The 16,936-nt window shown below is 40.1% G+C and overlaps 1 protein-coding gene across 1 annotated transcript in view; it reads left to right on the forward strand.

Annotated features, from left to right (window-relative positions):
- The window catches only part of LOC125457743 (coiled-coil domain-containing protein 150-like), an 85,820-nt gene that overhangs the window by 63,117 nt on the left and 5,767 nt on the right, over positions 1-16,936 (forward strand). The window contains exons 21-24 of the mRNA XM_059651089.1: positions 1,124-1,192; positions 2,266-2,427; positions 6,548-6,634; positions 7,349-7,525. Of these exons, the coding sequence (XP_059507072.1) occupies positions 1,124-1,192; positions 2,266-2,427; positions 6,548-6,634; positions 7,349-7,525 (495 nt within the window). The remainder of the gene's footprint in view (positions 1-1,123; positions 1,193-2,265; positions 2,428-6,547; positions 6,635-7,348; positions 7,526-16,936) is intronic.

A 16,936-nucleotide genomic window follows, 5' to 3' on the forward strand; every position in this document is an offset into this window, starting at 1 on the left:
CACTTGGGAATCCTGCAGCACAGCGGTATATATGTGGACTTCACAAGCTTCAAAATCTCCCCTCCCCCGACTGCATCCCAAGACTAGCCCAGCTCGCCCACGTCTCCCTAACCATTCCTCCCACCCCCATCTCCCACCCACTAACCTCATCCCGCCTCCTTGACCTTTCCGCCTTCTCTGGACCGACCTGTCCCCTCCCTAACTCTCCACCTACATTCACCTTTACTGGCTCCATTCCTGCCTCTTTAACTTGTCTGTCTCCTCTCCACCTATCTTCTCCTTTATCCACCTTCTATCTTCCTCCCCCTCTCTCCCTATTTGTTTCAGAATCCCTTTCCCCTCCCCCACTTCTGAAGAAGGGTCTCTACCCGAAACGTCAGTTTCCCTGCTCCTCTGATGCTGCTTGGCCTGCTCTGTTCATCCACCTCTACTCCTTGTTATCTCAGATACTAAAAGATGCTTAGTCCTTCCTGATTACTCTTATTAACACATGTGATTTTAGTTGTAATTTGGCTGAAATGATGACTGGAAAATTTTTCCCTAGATCTCCTAGTGTTTCACACTTCACTGCTTCACTATTTTCTCAAAATTACCATGCCAAACTATACCTTAAATCATGAGATGGGTAATTGACCAGCTGTGAATGAACCGGTGCCACACACTTCCATTATATTCGTCCATAAATCACACTTTATTAAAAATCAAGCGATTTAGATTTTTTTCTTTCCTCATTTCGGGATGAAAGCTAACTGCAAATTATTTTACAGAATTGAAAGAATTGAATGTATTTGATTTTAAAGAGGTTAAACAATAATGAAAATAGTCATTTGGTTGTACAAGACTTTAAATAAAGGAGAAAAACAACATATATTCTAGGAGAGGAGAGTGCTGATTGGCAAATGAACTCTGATTTGTAGAGATGTTACCATTGGAGAATTCAGCAGTTAATGTTTTAAGTTAAGATTTTCCCCTTTACTGTCTTCTTGCGAATTGTCCGGATGAGTGCATGGTGAAATGCTTTGACAAAATGTCTTTTTTCAGTAATACTCAGCAAATGAAAATGGGATAACAGAAATAAGAAGGGGAATTTTCATGGCCTATTTTTGATATGTTTTTTGACTAGGAACTTGAAGCAGACTTAAAACAGATGGAGACAATAAAAGAACTGTATCAGAAAAAGAATTATGAGCAGGTCTGTACACAGAAAAAAAATGAACATTATTTATCTGTTAAGAAATAATATTTGTTTTACCAATTATTTAGCTGAAGATAAAACTTTAGGGTCTACACTGAGGGCAGAGTCCCTGTACACCAACACAAATTTGGTTGGCATTCCCAACTTTAATTTTTTGGGCAATGGATCTTCAGTTAATGTGAGGCAGGATTCCATTCCCTCTCCAAGGGAAATTCTGCCTCATAGATTGACAACCAACAGTACCTAGCAGCCCTCCGTCATGTCAGGATCAGTGCCCACTTCTGATTTTCCAGGAAGCCTGAGAAGCATGATGGATCCCGCAAACCCAGGGTCTTGCTGGAGACAATAAAGACTGCAGATGCTGGAAGCCGGAGTCTATAGGTGTGTGGAGGATTTTGGCCTGAAACATTGAATTTCATGCTGACGTGATATGACATGTGCTTTTCCAGCTTCACACCGATGGACCCAGCATCTTGCTGAGACTGAGTTAGCAGATCTTGGTACATGGGGATGGGGCCGCATGCTGGAGAGCGTGAGAGGAGGGTGGATGAAGAAAGGCAGGACTTTGAGAGTAGAAGGGTAGCCTTAAATTGGCAGGGTTCCAGGAAGAAGGCACCTCCCACTGCACCACCTCCCCTCTCACCTTCCTCCCTCCCACCCACCTCCACCCCCTCCCCATCCAGCGTCCCTCCTTTTCACTGACCAATAGCCCATCAGTATTAGGCCTGCCAGACTACATGTTAGGTACAGGCATTTTCCACTTCTCATTTGACTAGAGGGACATAAGGTTGAGGCCCTTAAATAGATTACCTACTTCTTTCCTTAATTAGGTCACAGATTTGAATCCATCTGACGCTGTGCCACTGCCCATAAAATTGTGGCATCTGGTCTGTGCTGGATATCATCAAAAAGTGGAAAAATGATTAGTGCTGTACTATAGCTCCCAATTTCAGTCTCATAGATGGTGGATAACGTCTAAGTGTGTTCAGTTTTATTGAAGTCAGGATTTTTTTTTTACTTGGTGGGTCTTCTTATGCTCTGTTATATTATAGTTGTTTCTTTTTCTGCAGTCTCAAATGATACAGAAGTTTATGACAGAAGTGCAGAGTCTACAAGAAGAGCTTCAAAATGTGGCGAAGTGTCAGCTTGAGTCAGCATCCGTCTACAAACAGCAAGAACTCCAGTTAAAGAAGGAACATAAACTAAGTCAAGAGCTGAGGACTAAGTGTCAGGTGGGATGTCTTCTGTATCTATGCTTCTGTTAGACAAAGAAAAACATTTTTTTTTGTCATCTGCTGTTAAAAGGGAAGATTTGCATTTGAGCAATAAACTGCTTTATAAGGCAACGAAAAATTGTGTCAGGATTTATAACGGAAGGCCAACCTCTGATGAAGGGTCTAGGCCCAAAACGTCAGCTTTTGTGCTCCTGAGATGCTGCTTGGCCTGCTGTGTTCATCCAGCTTCACACTTTATTATCTTGGATTCTCCAGCATCTGCAGTTCCCATTATCTCTGGCCAATGTGCAATCTACTGTTTTGTAAGCTTGCTTCCCCTTTGAAGTATTGAAGTTGCTGATTAACACTAAATTGTATTTCCTTTATATTTATGTATTTATATCTTTCCAGATCTCCCAAAATGAAAAAGTATTGGTATTAACAGAAAGTGTCATTTGCCCAACCTACTTGAACTTATAAGGGTGGTGCCACAGAGGCCCCAGTTTCATCCTGAAGTGAGCTGCTGCCGTAGACATTAAGGGCAGTTGTAACCTTGATAACCTTGATATCTTCGATTGACATCTGGTCCTAGAGGGTGCATGTCCTTGCCCAACGGCTGGCATAGCTCTGAAATGATGGATCAGAACATTGATAATCCTTTGCTGTATCCTTTTGACACTGGCAGATAACTGCAACAAAGCGTGTAAACCCTGGTTCTCATCATTCCCCTGTGATGTGGATTTTTTTTTAATTTGAGGGTTATGAAACTTTGGAATTCTCTACCATGGAGGACTGTAAGCTTAATCTATATGTGTATTTAAAGGTAGAGATCATAGATTTTTGATTAGCCAGAGGCATACAGAGTTATGAGGATTGGGTGGGTAAAAAGCAGTGCAGAGTTCACTCAGCCATGGCTATATTGAGTGGCAGGGCATGCTGGATGGGCTGAATGACCTACTCCTATTTCTTTCTTCATATGTGCCTTGGTGGATCTTGACCTGCTGCTTTTCCTTCTGTGTAGCAGCCACTAGAGGTGACTGTTCTCGCCAGGTTTGCTGAAGACCTAATCTCCACTGTCACCTTGTGTTGTTAATTTATGAGTAGAGGACAGGAATGACAGACATGGCTTCTGACATTTGAACTCCATAAGCAGATAATCTATGGGGAAATTCAGAGTAATGCTGCAGTATTATCGAAGTGACTCCCGAGCCCCGTCACCCTTAGCAATCGAGCTGAACCTGATGCCCTCACATGGAAGATTCGCAAGGAACTCATTTCCATGCCTCAGTAAAGTTTTCTGAGAAATGTGGCCTTACCAAATTCACAGTGGATAGCCAAAGTGATTATGCTGCATTGCGAATATATTTTAGCCAGTAGGCCACCATGAAACCAGCCAGTCCCCAAATCCTCCCTCGCCCAATTGCAGCCTATATCCTTGCAGACTTCCTTATTCTACTTGAGGATACGTGTTGTCTTGTAGAACTTGCTATAGATTGTCATTGTCAAATGGCAACACCATGTTCAGCTTTTAAGTTCCATGTTACAATCTGAATTGTTGAACTTGCATATTGTGGGTGTAAATAATTAGTATAAAGTAATGTTCATGATTGCTTGAGGACATAACTCGTCTGCATGCCTTGATTATTACTGACCTCCAAATGAAGCAAGAATTGAAGGTGGATGGATAACGTTGCTTAACCAGTGAAGGTCTAATTACTGCAAATGCCCCGTGCAGCCCCTCAAAAAAATTGTGCAAACTCTATTCCTTTAGAAAAATGACAATACTTTTATTGCACTCACTTTGCATGTATGCCATCCATTTTGTGAACATTGCATTGTTGACTTTGATCTGATAAGTGAGGTTTCAACTGTGTGTTTGCATGAGTGACTTGTGGGCCCTGTCTGTTGTCTGCAGATTTCTGCCCATTCTTTGTCATTTTTTGTGTTTGTGTTGCTGTAGCCCCTTCAGCTTCTCCCATTTTGGTTCAGTACCTTTTATATCACTATGAATTTGACTACTTTATCCCCATAAACCGTAAATTTAGAGGCCCCTAGTCCCTCACTGGTTGTACATCCTCCCAGTGTAGAGACCAGAGAAACTGTGCCCTGCTTTGGACTGTGGGAGGAAACCGGAGCACCTGGAGGAAACCCATGCAGACACGGAGTGAATGTGCAAACTCCACACAGACAGTCGCCCGAGGGTGGAATCGAACCCAGGTCCCTGGTGCTGTGAGGCAGTAGTGCTAACCACTGAGCCACTGTGCCATCCCATCTTGTAGAGGTCTTCTAGTGTAGTGAGTAGCATCCCTGTTATTAAGCCAGAAGCTACAGCCAGTTGCGCACCAGAATTGATAGCCAAGAAAAATGTGTTCATAACACATTCAAACAGAATGAGTAACAACTTGTGTATTATTCCAACAAATGCCAATTCAGGATTCAGTCCCCTATTCTGGCTTGGATAGAGTCAGGTCCTAGCTCCTTCGCCCCCTACCTATTGGTGGAGATCACAAGTAACTTGAAAATGAGGATCTACAGATAGAGCAATAAAACTTTGTCACTTTGGTTGCTTAACTCCTTTCAGGTGCAGCAGGAAAGAAGAAGACCACCAGCAGGGATAAAAGTAGCACAAAAGGTGGTGAGAACACAGGCAGGTGGAATGGAGATAAAAGCAGAGAAGCAATGATAAAATGTGACGGGCAGTGGGAATAAAAGCAGTGCAGAGACAGTGACTACAGATTTGGGCAGCAATGGGTATAGCCAATGCTACTTGGAGCCAATTTGAGGTGGGACATCACAGGAAGCAGATAAAAAAGAAACTTATTGAGTGAGAAACCTCACGAGTCCTGGTGAATCACATAACTAGGAATGTGGTTAAGGCTTCAGTGAAGGTTAGGGATGGTGGGTTCAGTTACGTGGAGAAATATGGAAAAAGTTAAAGGCAGGAAGGTCTAAGTAGAGGTTATTAGCAAGTTACAATGAGCAAGTCATAGTACAGAGAGTATGGAAAGGGTCAGAATCCCACTTCAGGCACAGCAGATCAGGGGACATCTATGAGAAGGGGGGCAATCAATGCAGGACTGAGGGAGTTGTACTTCCATGCATGCAGTATGTGAAACAAAACGAGTGAGCTTTTAGCACAGATTGAAAGTGGCAGACATGATGTTGTACGTATCACAAGGATGTGGTTGCAAGGGGATCCTTGCAAAGATATCCATCCTACTGAAAGGATAGGCAGATGGCCAGAAGCGGGTGTTGAGGGAAGGTTAGTAAGAAATTAAACAAAATCAATAGTTAGAAGTGATATTGAGTTGGAAGGCTTAAAATCTGTGTGGGTAAGGTTGAGGAATTGTAAAGGTAAAGAAAGACACTAATATGAGTTAAAAACACTCCAGTCTTTATTGATCTTACAGGTGCTAATTGATATGGAGCACCTACTCCATAATACGAACCCACAAGTAAGTCAGATTGTGGGCTCCTGACATAGGTGTGTGTTTGTGTTGCTGTGTCTGTGTTTTGTGTGGACCTTCAGAGTGTTCGTGCCCAACCATCTTCACTATGTCTACCATTCAATAAAGACCTTGTTCTACCAGGACTGTGTGATAATCAATGGCCATCCCATGTTAAAGAATTCTCAGAGGCATCTTCTTGTCATTTCTCAGAATTACATTTTAGAGTTGGAACATCATGAACCTTACAACCAACCCCAGCAGTGTCAGAGCCGAATGTCACATAGCTATCATAGCCCAGGAATTCCAGCATTATAATGTTCACATTAACTAGTTTTAGCCATAAAGTAAGCTATTCATTAACTCTTCAGGGCAGTTGTATTAACATTGTAATGGAAGTGTTCAAAGTTGCTTACTGTGAGAAGGCTTTGTGACTACTTTTTCAGAATTCAGAATTAACCTTGAAGGTTTCCCTGAATCCTGTAATGGGATTGTGGAATGCATTGTACTACAGTCTATTCACTTGCTTTGATTTCTGTCACCATTATTAACTTGCAGAGTTTGTTACCAAATCTAATAACACTAAAGATCTTGATTTTCAGTTCACTGTAATAAATTGTTAAACTTAATTCACAGAGAATGGTGAAATTCTGATTTTTAAAAAGTCCCAAAATATTGATTCTTGTCACTAGACTCTTGAAGCAAAAATAAGGAGTTTGCAAATTTGCAAGGAAGTAACTGAGCAGAAACTGAAGGAAGCTAGTTTGGAGTCACAACAGGTAGGACACTGATGATAATTTGTTTAGTATTATTTATATCCTACATTGATAAGAAATCTTGCCCATCTTATGAGCAATATCATAATTTTACTGTCTTACTCGGGAATTTCTAAGTGTAACTGCATTAATCATCATGTAGCATAGCCAAGATGGTGCAATTAAATTCTTGCACCTATTATCTTGTTATTTTTGATAATATTGTAATAATATTAAAAATCAGTCAATCTTCGCCTTAAAATATCTTAATGTCTCGGCATCCACTGCATTCTGAGGTAATGAATTTCACAGATTCATGACTCCGAGAGAATTAATACCTCATCATCTGTTTAAATCTGCAACTCCTTATCCTAAATCAATAATCAATCATTCTAGACTGCTTCACAACAAGAAACATTTGCTCTATCTACTTTGTCAATCCCTTTTAACATCTTGTATACTTAAATTAGATCTCCTCTCATCCTTCTAAACTCTAGCAAACATTGACACAAACCGCTCAATCTAAATTCTAGAATCGATCGAGTGAACATGCTAACAGTAATGCCAGTGAATCTTGGGAATGGCAGTGTAGTTCTGACTTTACTGTAGTTCACTGTTAACCAGTGAATGTAGATATTTGAAAAAATGAACACGATGTACAAGTGTTTTACACAAGAAGTTGTATTTAACCTGCATTAATAGTTGGGAAAGTGTTGACAGTTGCGTTGTTATCTGTAGGTTAGTGCAAACCTAGAAGAAGCACATTTGTGGTTTAAGTCCAAATTTGATAGTTTGCAAACAGAACTATTGAAAATGCGTGGAATGGATCCATCAAAAGAAGAATTATGTGACAGAGACAATTTACTGAAGACTGGCACAGAAAAATTACGTTCAACGTCAAGACAAAGAGCAAAGGTTCAAGTCACCTTCTAAGTTATTTTTCCTTCAGAATGTGTTAAGTTTTAGGATGAAAAACTACATTTTTTCTGAAGTATCAGTTACAATTTCCAACAATAGAAAGTGGTATTTCATGCACAGAAAAAAAATACACTGGGTTAAATTTTTCTCATTTGTTAAGCCTGTTTTTAAGCCTGATGTCAGAATTGCTAAAATCATTTACAGATGTAACACTAGATTCAAGTGTCATCAGATAGAGACGATAGGTATTTAAATTGCTCGTGTTTTATTGACACAGTGTCTGTTAATCTGTCTGTTAATCGTTACTGATTTATTTGTCAACTTATGGATCTTGCATCAAATAATTTTAAAAAGCTTGCAGCATTTATAGAAACGGGATTAAAGTAAACCAGTGAAGATTAATAATTCTGTGCAGGATTTTCCTAGTTTCCTAACAGTATTTCAGTATTTATCAGTGTCACTATCTGTTTTACATTGCAGGATTGGTCATGGAAGTTACAAAACGCAAATGTGAAATTAAATTGAAATAAACCTGTGGTAATCATGCCACAATGTTGATCCTATTAACGTAAATGACCCTACTATCAAGGACATGAGGCACATTGACCTTCAGAATTCAGGCAAACAATTTCTTGGCACAAAAATAAATAGATAGCTCTTTATTGTAGTTGAAATATTAATAGAGTCAAGGTTTTTAAGGTTGGAGTGCTGCCTTTAGATTTCAGAAAACAGTTGTGAGTCATTCAATTTCAATCTTAGTGATTATCCACTCAAGTAGGATTTGCTTAAACTACTGTCATTATTTGTAAGTGTCCATTCATTTTCTGTCATGTATGGGATGTGAGCAAAAGTCAATGAATGTCTATTTAAAAAATCAGTAAATCATGCAGCAGAACAATAAGCTATGTCATATTGTTCTTATGTCAGCTTTTTGGAAAAATTGTCCCATTTCCCACTCTTTCTGCCTAACCAAACAAACCTTTTCACCTAAATTTCTGTGCAGTGGAAAAATATAGTAAAGGCGCCCAGAGCAAACGATTATGGGAGTGTTAAATATAGTCGAGCAAAGATATAGAGAAAGACGGATGCTAATTGCAAAAAATGGGTCAGTTCTGCTGAGAACATATTCATGCAGAAAGACACCAAAGGGGCAGGGAGGAGGGTGTAAATCAAAATAGAGCCCAGAGTTTGTGGTCTGAAGTTGTTGACCTTAAATTTGAGTCATGAAACCTGTAAAGTGCCTAAGTGGAAAATTAAGTGCTGGTTTTTCAGCTTGCATTAGCTTTGCTGGAACACTGCAGCAGACCTAGGAAGAAACATTAGCATGAGAGAGAATAAGATGGTGTTTTGAAAAAGCAAACAGTTCTTTTCCACTTCAAGTATTTACATATCTGCTTTGGAAGTTATTATTGAATCTGCTTTGACAATGCTTTCTGGTTGTGTATCACAATAACTTATTGCATATACTTTTGCCTCAACTCCATCTGTGCCCAAGCCAGTGTTTCCTAAAGATATACATAACTTACATACTCCTTGCTTATCTCTTTATCATACTAAGGATCTTGAATTCTTTCTTAATGGCCTTCCATTTTATCCTGTCACCTCCAAGGATAAAAAGCTTTTGTTGATGCCCCACTTTGTGGTCAATTAAGTACTTTTGAAGTGTAGTCATTGTGGCAATTTAGAACTCAAAGCAGCCAATTTACACACACAGTCCTACAAAAGGCAACATGAAATGACAGGATAATTTTGTTTTCTTTCATGATTATGTTTGAAATGAGTAACTCCTGACCTTCCTCAAAAGAGTGCCATGGGATATTCTACCTCCAGACTAAACCAAATTTCAGCACCTTCATTGAAAAACAACACCCTTGAAAGTGGGTGTTCTTTCATTATTTAGTGGAATGTCAAATTGGATTATGTACCGCCAACCTTCTAATCCAGAGGCGAGGAAGCTTCCACCTGAAGCCTATTTGATAAATGGTTCTCACACCGGAGTTACCATTTGTACTAAATTACATTTGCTAAGTGGCTGCCCATTTCACCTAATGGCCTGTGACTCCTCAGATCAATATCCTACCGGCTTGCATTTTCCATGTTTTGTGTCATTTGCATTCTTTGAAATTGTGCTCCGTGTATCCAAGTCCAGATGATTATTATCTGTGAAAAGAACAGTATTCCATAATGATCCCTTGGGATACCACTACACATAACCACACGGGTTAATAAAACAATCATTGACCATTACTGTCTTTCTGTCCCTTTGAGTTTCATGTTCATGCTTTAACCAACCTTTGAACCACATGGGTGTAAATTATGCTAATAAGTCAATTAGATGTTGCTTTTATTAAAAACCCTTTGAAATTCCAAGTACACAACATCATCAAGGCCATCCTCGGCTAGCGTCTGCTAATTTATCAGAAAAAAGTCTCAGTAAAGCACAACTTGCATCTAACAAATTTGTGCTAGCTTTAAATTTTTTTTCAAGTCAGTTCATTCTACCTAGGATTAATGGTCATAATTTTCAAACAGATCCAGTAACAAGTACAAGGATTGCAACATGCTGCTAACTTGTGCTGCTTGTCTCCAGTGCAGACAACGTGCAAACTTTGAGCAGCCTGATCATTTAAATGACTTTGGTGTATAACCATAAGTGTTCTGTTGAATGGCTGCAACCCTGGGAAAATTGTGAGAATATTATAAATCCAGCCAGCCTAGATCTCTAAAAGACAAGTTGCATATTAGCTGGAGCAGATGCTGAAAGTTAAACCTGGGAAAGGAAAAAAACAGCACATTGTATAATATAACAGGTGTGGAATCTTGGGTCCTTCATTGCAGAACTTTCGGTTGTTCATTATTGCGATGTGGCCACCACTGGCTGAGCCAGCAGTTACTGCCCATCTGAGAGATGATGGTGAACTACCTTTTCAAATCACTTATCTGTTTGGTATAGGTTTACAACACTGTTACTGAGGTAATCCAAGAATGTGACCTAGTGACCAAAGAAGGAATAGTGATGTATTCCCAAGTCAGGATGGGGAGTTGCTTGGAAGGGAAATTGCCAGATGATGGTGTTTCCATGAATTTGCTGCCTTTGTCTTTCTCAGGGTTAGTGATTATTGGTTTGGAATTTGCAGTTTAAGGAGGCTAGGTAAATTTCTGAACAAACACTAAAGGACATTGCTGCTCGAGTGGGTCTGCAGAATGCAGAGGGGGAACCAGCAATAAGGGTTGCAAAAAATAGTCCTCACCATGACATCATCCTCACCAATCAGCCTGCTGCAGGCCCAACCATCCATGATAGTATCAGTCAGAGTGACCACTGCACATCCTTGTGGAGTAACCGTTTGAATACCATACATTGTGTTGCGTGGCACTACCATCATACTAAATGGGATCATTTCAAACAGACATAGAATAAACAGAGGGATATGGGCCATTTGCTGGCAGATGGGACTAGATTAATTCAGGATATCTGGTGTGCATGGATGCCTTAGACAGAAGGATCTGTTTCCATGCTGTACAGCTCAATGACTCAACATAGCAACTCGAGACTGGCCTTCCATGTAGTGCCACGGGCTCAGCGGCAGCAGTCCAGTACTCAAAGATGATCTTCAACCTCATGACCTGGCAAATCTCCCATTCTATCAGTACCATAAGGAGAGATCAATCCTGTTCACTAAAGAGTGTACAAGTGCATGTCAAGAGCAGACCAGTCATTCCTGAAAATGAGATGTCCACCTGATGAAGCTACAACACAGGATTACTTGCATGCCAAACAGCATAGGCAGCAAGTGATTTCACAAATGAGATCAAGTCTCAGCTCTGCAGACCTACCACAGCTAGTCGTGAATGGTGGTGGACAATTAACCAACTCACTGGAGGAGGAAGCTTGACAAATATCCCCCTCCTTAATGATGGGGGGTGCCCAGCACATCAGTGCTAAAGATAGAGCTTCTTTGTAACAGCCTTCAGCTAGAAGTGCCAAGTGAATGATCTGTCTTGGCCTTTACTGGAAGTTCCCAGTATCACTGATTTCTGGTTTTAGCCAAATCAGTTCATCCCATGTGACATCAAGATAAAAAAAACATCCAGACAATAGGACTGAAAAATTGTGCTTGAACTCCAGAAGCCCCTTGCCAGGTTGTTCCAGTACAACTACAAAACTGGCATTTACCCAACAGTACAGAAACTTACGCAGGTAAATCCTGAAGTCGAAAAGCTCGATTAATCTAACCTGGTCAAATCTAACCTGTCTAATGAGCCGACTTTTAAGTCTCATCCGTAAGTGGATGGAAGGGCTCAACAACAATGCTGTCTCTGTTTGTGTGGTTCTTGGCGCAACCAAGGACAATAAAGCTGTACCCCACAGAGGAGGTGAAAGTGACATCCCTTGACAACAAGCCATCACTGACTGAGTATAGTATCAAGCACAACTAGAGTCAGTGTGGAAACAGGGGAAAGACTCTGCACTGTTTGGAGTCATACCTGGCTTAAAGGAAAATGTTTGTAGTTGTTGGAGGTTAGGACATCTCTCCAGGAGTTTCACGGGGTAGAATGCTAATGAACTTCACCTGCTTCATCGGTGACTTTCCCTCTATCATAATGTCAGAAATGGGGATGTTATGGAATCATTGGCAAACATTCCCACTCATGTTCGGCATCATTCGTGACTTCCCGGAAACTGGAGCAGTATATGTAAGGTAGCAAGGATCATTCAATAACTGAAAGCCTAGGTGTATGAGATGGAAAGAAGCAGGAGGTCCTGTATTCACAAGGAATAAGGAAATCTTCCAGCCTGACATTGAAGAAGCAGTCTGAGAAGATGGCCATTACAGTCAGTTTCAGCTGTGTAGCTCTGGGAATTAAGATACAGGGCTGGAAGAAATTTCGCACTGAGATCTCTTAAGTGGTCAAGGCCAATGAAATATATTCTCAAATGCCATATCCCTCTATATATGGTAGTAGCATCATACTGCTCACTGCACTGTATCCTTTTCATTTACCTGCCAACAATTAACTTGACACAATATGTAGCAGACCGCCTTCACTAATTCCCTAGATTAGCAACTCAGCAACTTTGGCAGTGGGGAGACATCCAACTCTTGCTGGTGCGTCAGGATTAATGTCCTGGATCGGAAGGCCCACTGACAGTGCTCTGAAAAATGCAAGAGAAATCCAACTTGACTGACTTGAACCTGTGCAGAGAGAAGCAGAGTTAATGCTTTGAATCCAGAATGACTCCTCTTCAGAACCTACTAGGCACAAATAGCAACTCTGTTTTTCTCTGCCCAGTGATGATACCAGACCTGTTGAGTTTATCCAGCATTTTCTGTTATTGATTTCTTCAGGTTACTGTTCAGGCATATTGTCAGGAAAGAGCAAAGAGGGCATTAATACCATCCAGCCTGTCCCATGTCTGATGCCATTTTCTTAAAATTTTTCAATACTCATGACCATAGTATTATACATTATGATAACACAGAAATAATGTAGTTTATTATATTTTCATAGCAGGTAGATTTTCTTTTAAACTGTTAACCTTCCCCTTCCAAAATATTATACAGGATAAGGAATTTAGGTATATTACTGCTTTGTACAGTGCTTAGTGAACATTGGGTGAATCTTTTGACTGGATGAGTACATTCAAAAAGAATAATGACAGGAATTTGAGAGTGGGACTTCATCGATAAATACTGTTTGAAATTTACTGAGTCTGCTATAAAGCAAATTTCAATTTAACCTAGATTTCTTAATTTGAAACTTCAAGTAACTGGCAGTTGTCTAATAGTGCGCAGTGAGAAGATCTCAAATAGACTCAATTATTTAAGCTGGCATTTTACTGGTCCATTATAACTAGAGTGTTTCTAAAAGGTACTTTTTAGAGGAATAGGTGCTAAAGAACAGAGCTGAGAGCAGAGAACACTGGGAGAATCTGCTATCTGGAGTGGCTTGCTTCACAGGGTAGCAATATGAGTTTGGTAAGAGTGGAAGGAGATGCTAAGTAATTTAAAAGATAGGAGCAAAGCTGAATTGTCCTGAATGTTTTTGGGTGTTTGGACTACTGTTTTGTGTGTACCTGCACCCATTAATTCTAGGGAGTAAAGCACAACATTGTTTCACCATCTCTTCCATATGATTTCAGGACAAACCTTAGTGGCTTTAGCGGATGCAACTTCTCTTTCCCCAATCCTGTCAGCATGGTATGCATAGGGCAAATAATGTCAACAGTATTATTGTTTGCTGATCATGTGATATGTTCAACCTGCTTTTTCCTAAATATAGGCTGCCTCTCAAAGAAAAGTTATTTTAAAAAAGTGTTGCAATGAGAAAGCGAACATCAAGGCGCACTGAAGGATCCAGACTCATGGATGAGGTGCTGGTGCCATTACTAGTGCAGGAGACACCATTGGCCCAACAGGGATTGTCATCATGTCCTCAAGGACCATCCACTGGATGGAGTAGGATCTATTGACCAGGACATTCAACTCCTGGAGTCTGCATCCAGGCAGCTGGCAGCAGGGCTTCAAGAGGTCTAAATTTCTCACGCTGGTGAAAATCCAGGCTTTTCCCTCCATTTCAGTTACACCTATTGCTGCCTTTGTGTGGCTCCTCTACCATCCTGGGAAGATGTTGTAACACTCCCTGGCAAATGCACCAAAAAGCTTTGAAAAGCTCTCCAGAGTACTTTCCAGCACTTCCAGTGGAGAAGTTCTATAAATAATCTTACCTGTAAATAATCTGATTGCCTGTTCCTTTAAATAGTGCAACCACACATCTCATCCTGCAGCTACAGTTGTTTTGTTAAACAATAGACAAATCCAGTACTGCCAGGATTTATGCTGTCGGATTTTGATATTCTGTTCTCACATCAACTTGTTCGGCAGAATACGCAGGGATATACGCATGTACTTGAAAAATACTGCTGATGGCCCACAGCACTGCCTGTGCCTGGGGAATCTAGGTAACGTGCTTAGCATCACTAGAAACAATGCTCTGTGTATTAATTGACTGTATTTTGTGTTTACTTCCTTACTAAATTTTAAATATGAGAAAACCTCCATTCATTTTCTGAACTTATCTCTAGTTTAAATATTTTACCAAGGTTAAATAAATATAGTTCATTAATATATTAATTGCTTATCCTTGGCTAAAAGTTGATCAATCCATTTCGAAAATAAGAAACACTACAGCAATAACGGTGTACAATTAGTATTAAATTCTAGCTTTGTTTTTAAAAGGACATGAGGGTGACACGATTTAAAATTCCTAGTCCATCTAGTCTCAGTCGTTTGGAAACTAAACAGGAATTGAAACTTCTTTGCAGAAAATATCATGCTGACATGCTTAAATGATGTACACGAAATGAAGCAATTTCAAGTCCAAATGAAATTCAGACAATGTGCACTTTTCCATGCCTTAATGTTTTGAAATACAAGATCTCAGACGAAAGTTCAAGCTGTGAATTGGATGAATCAAGGTTGAGGGCAACATGCCAGGTTAACTCAACAGATGCTGATCTGAGCCTGTTACCTTGCTGCACATTCATGAATGAAGACATTTGTTCCACACTTGCAAAATAAAACATTTTGAGCTGGCTGCTTTTATATTAAATTCATAGAAGACTTGATATCTTATTTCTGTGGTTTCATCATTGATGCAACCGGAAACGAAAATTTACATTTCTACAGCCGAGCTTTTCCAAACATTGTGATGATGACTACATTTACTTAGCGGACAACTTCAAATGCTGGAATTCTAAAATCAAAACTCTGCCCAATGGAAATACACAGCTGTCAATCAATATCTGCGAGAAAAACAGTTTAGCATTTCCATTAGGACCCTTCAAAAGTGGCATGGTAAAGAAGTAACTCCCTTTCTGAGGACTTAGCAAAACAGTGAAGGGAGAATATTCAGCTATAGCATATTGAAGAACCAGAGAATTTTACTCGGTGACATTTCTCCATTTGCCATCACTTACATTTTTTAAGTTTGCAAGCAAATTAGCGGAAGTAGATAGATTAACATTTGGAGGGTTTGATTTTAATCTTCAGCAAAATGAATAAATCACTCCCCTGCTTCAGAACCTGGACAGTTGGCATTCTATTACAGTATTTCTTATGCCCATTTCTAAATGTAACGGTTTGCCACAGTTCTGTCAGGGTGTCCATGTTGCCAAGGATCATGTGCTTTTACCTACAGGTTTTACTATGGAGCTATAGTTCCACTTGGCACATCTTTGACTTTCACTGGCTGCCATTGGTATATATAGGAGGAATTTACATTTTAATTCACATTTTAATATTCAATCTGAAAACACTGACTTTAGTCATCCATACCGGACGTGGAACTTGAACCCAGATCTTCTAGTTCAGAGACCAGTATGGTACCCACTGCGCCCTTTTGACTTATACTACAGCAAAATCTTTTTGTAAATGACACTGAAAATAACCTTTTTCATCTCTGATCACGTGATGACAAAAATAACATTCTGTTCTTTCTCCTTTATTACTGGTTGATTAGCTGAGAAAGATTAGCAATTTGCCATGTTTCAAAAGTGGGCAAAACTGAAACAACACAATAGCTGCAAAACATTTGGTCAGATTAGCTGCAGATAAACTGGTTTGATTTTGAGCTGTGTTATTGATTGTTTTCATAGCTGTGCGAATGATGTTCGTTCAGGTGATGGATATATACCTTTGCAGATCAAAGGTTAAATACAACAGGTTAGATTTAATTAGCTGCCATGGTCCTGGTGCCCCACCCCTGATGAAAAGGGGAGCCAACCCATGTTACACAAGAATTTAACATTGACAGCAGCATCAGTTGCTTCAATGCAAAAACCCAGCCCCTTCCATTAGATCAGATAGGCCAGTGTCATCCCAGCAGCACCATGGGGAGGCCAATGTTAGTGAACATGAAGAGGGAGTTGAATGAAGGGTGTAAATGGGATCTGAGTTTGAGAGACTGGTTGGAGGGTTAAAGTGGGGGTGTTGACCTTGAGGTGTAGGGGTACCCCGATGCCATGGGTGTCTCTTTTCCTATTGCTCAGCACACCTGTAGCTGCTGGGCTTCACACATTGCATGTCATTGCCTTGCCCTTTTGTGGACAGGGCAGACTATGTGCCCCAAGAGCCAGAAGTTCATCAGAAATTCCCCGTTGCATCTTGTCCCACTTGCCTGTCCATATAAATGGGGTAGATGATGGTAAGGTCATGAAGTCGATTTTACCCCCTCCACATCCACCAGTACGAGGGTAGAAAATCGAGCTCAATTGTTGCTGATTTGTCATTTAAAAAAGAACTTTTAATTTGGAAGGGCTTTTGTGTATTTTTAAGACATCAAACATGTTTAAGCATTTAAGTAACCATAACATTTAAGCATTAAGTAACCATACATGTTTTTGTG

The sequence above is a fragment of the Stegostoma tigrinum genome, chromosome 14 (genome assembly GCF_030684315.1).
Source record: "Stegostoma tigrinum isolate sSteTig4 chromosome 14, sSteTig4.hap1, whole genome shotgun sequence".
NCBI classification, from domain to species: Eukaryota; Metazoa; Chordata; class Chondrichthyes; order Orectolobiformes; family Stegostomatidae; genus Stegostoma; species Stegostoma tigrinum.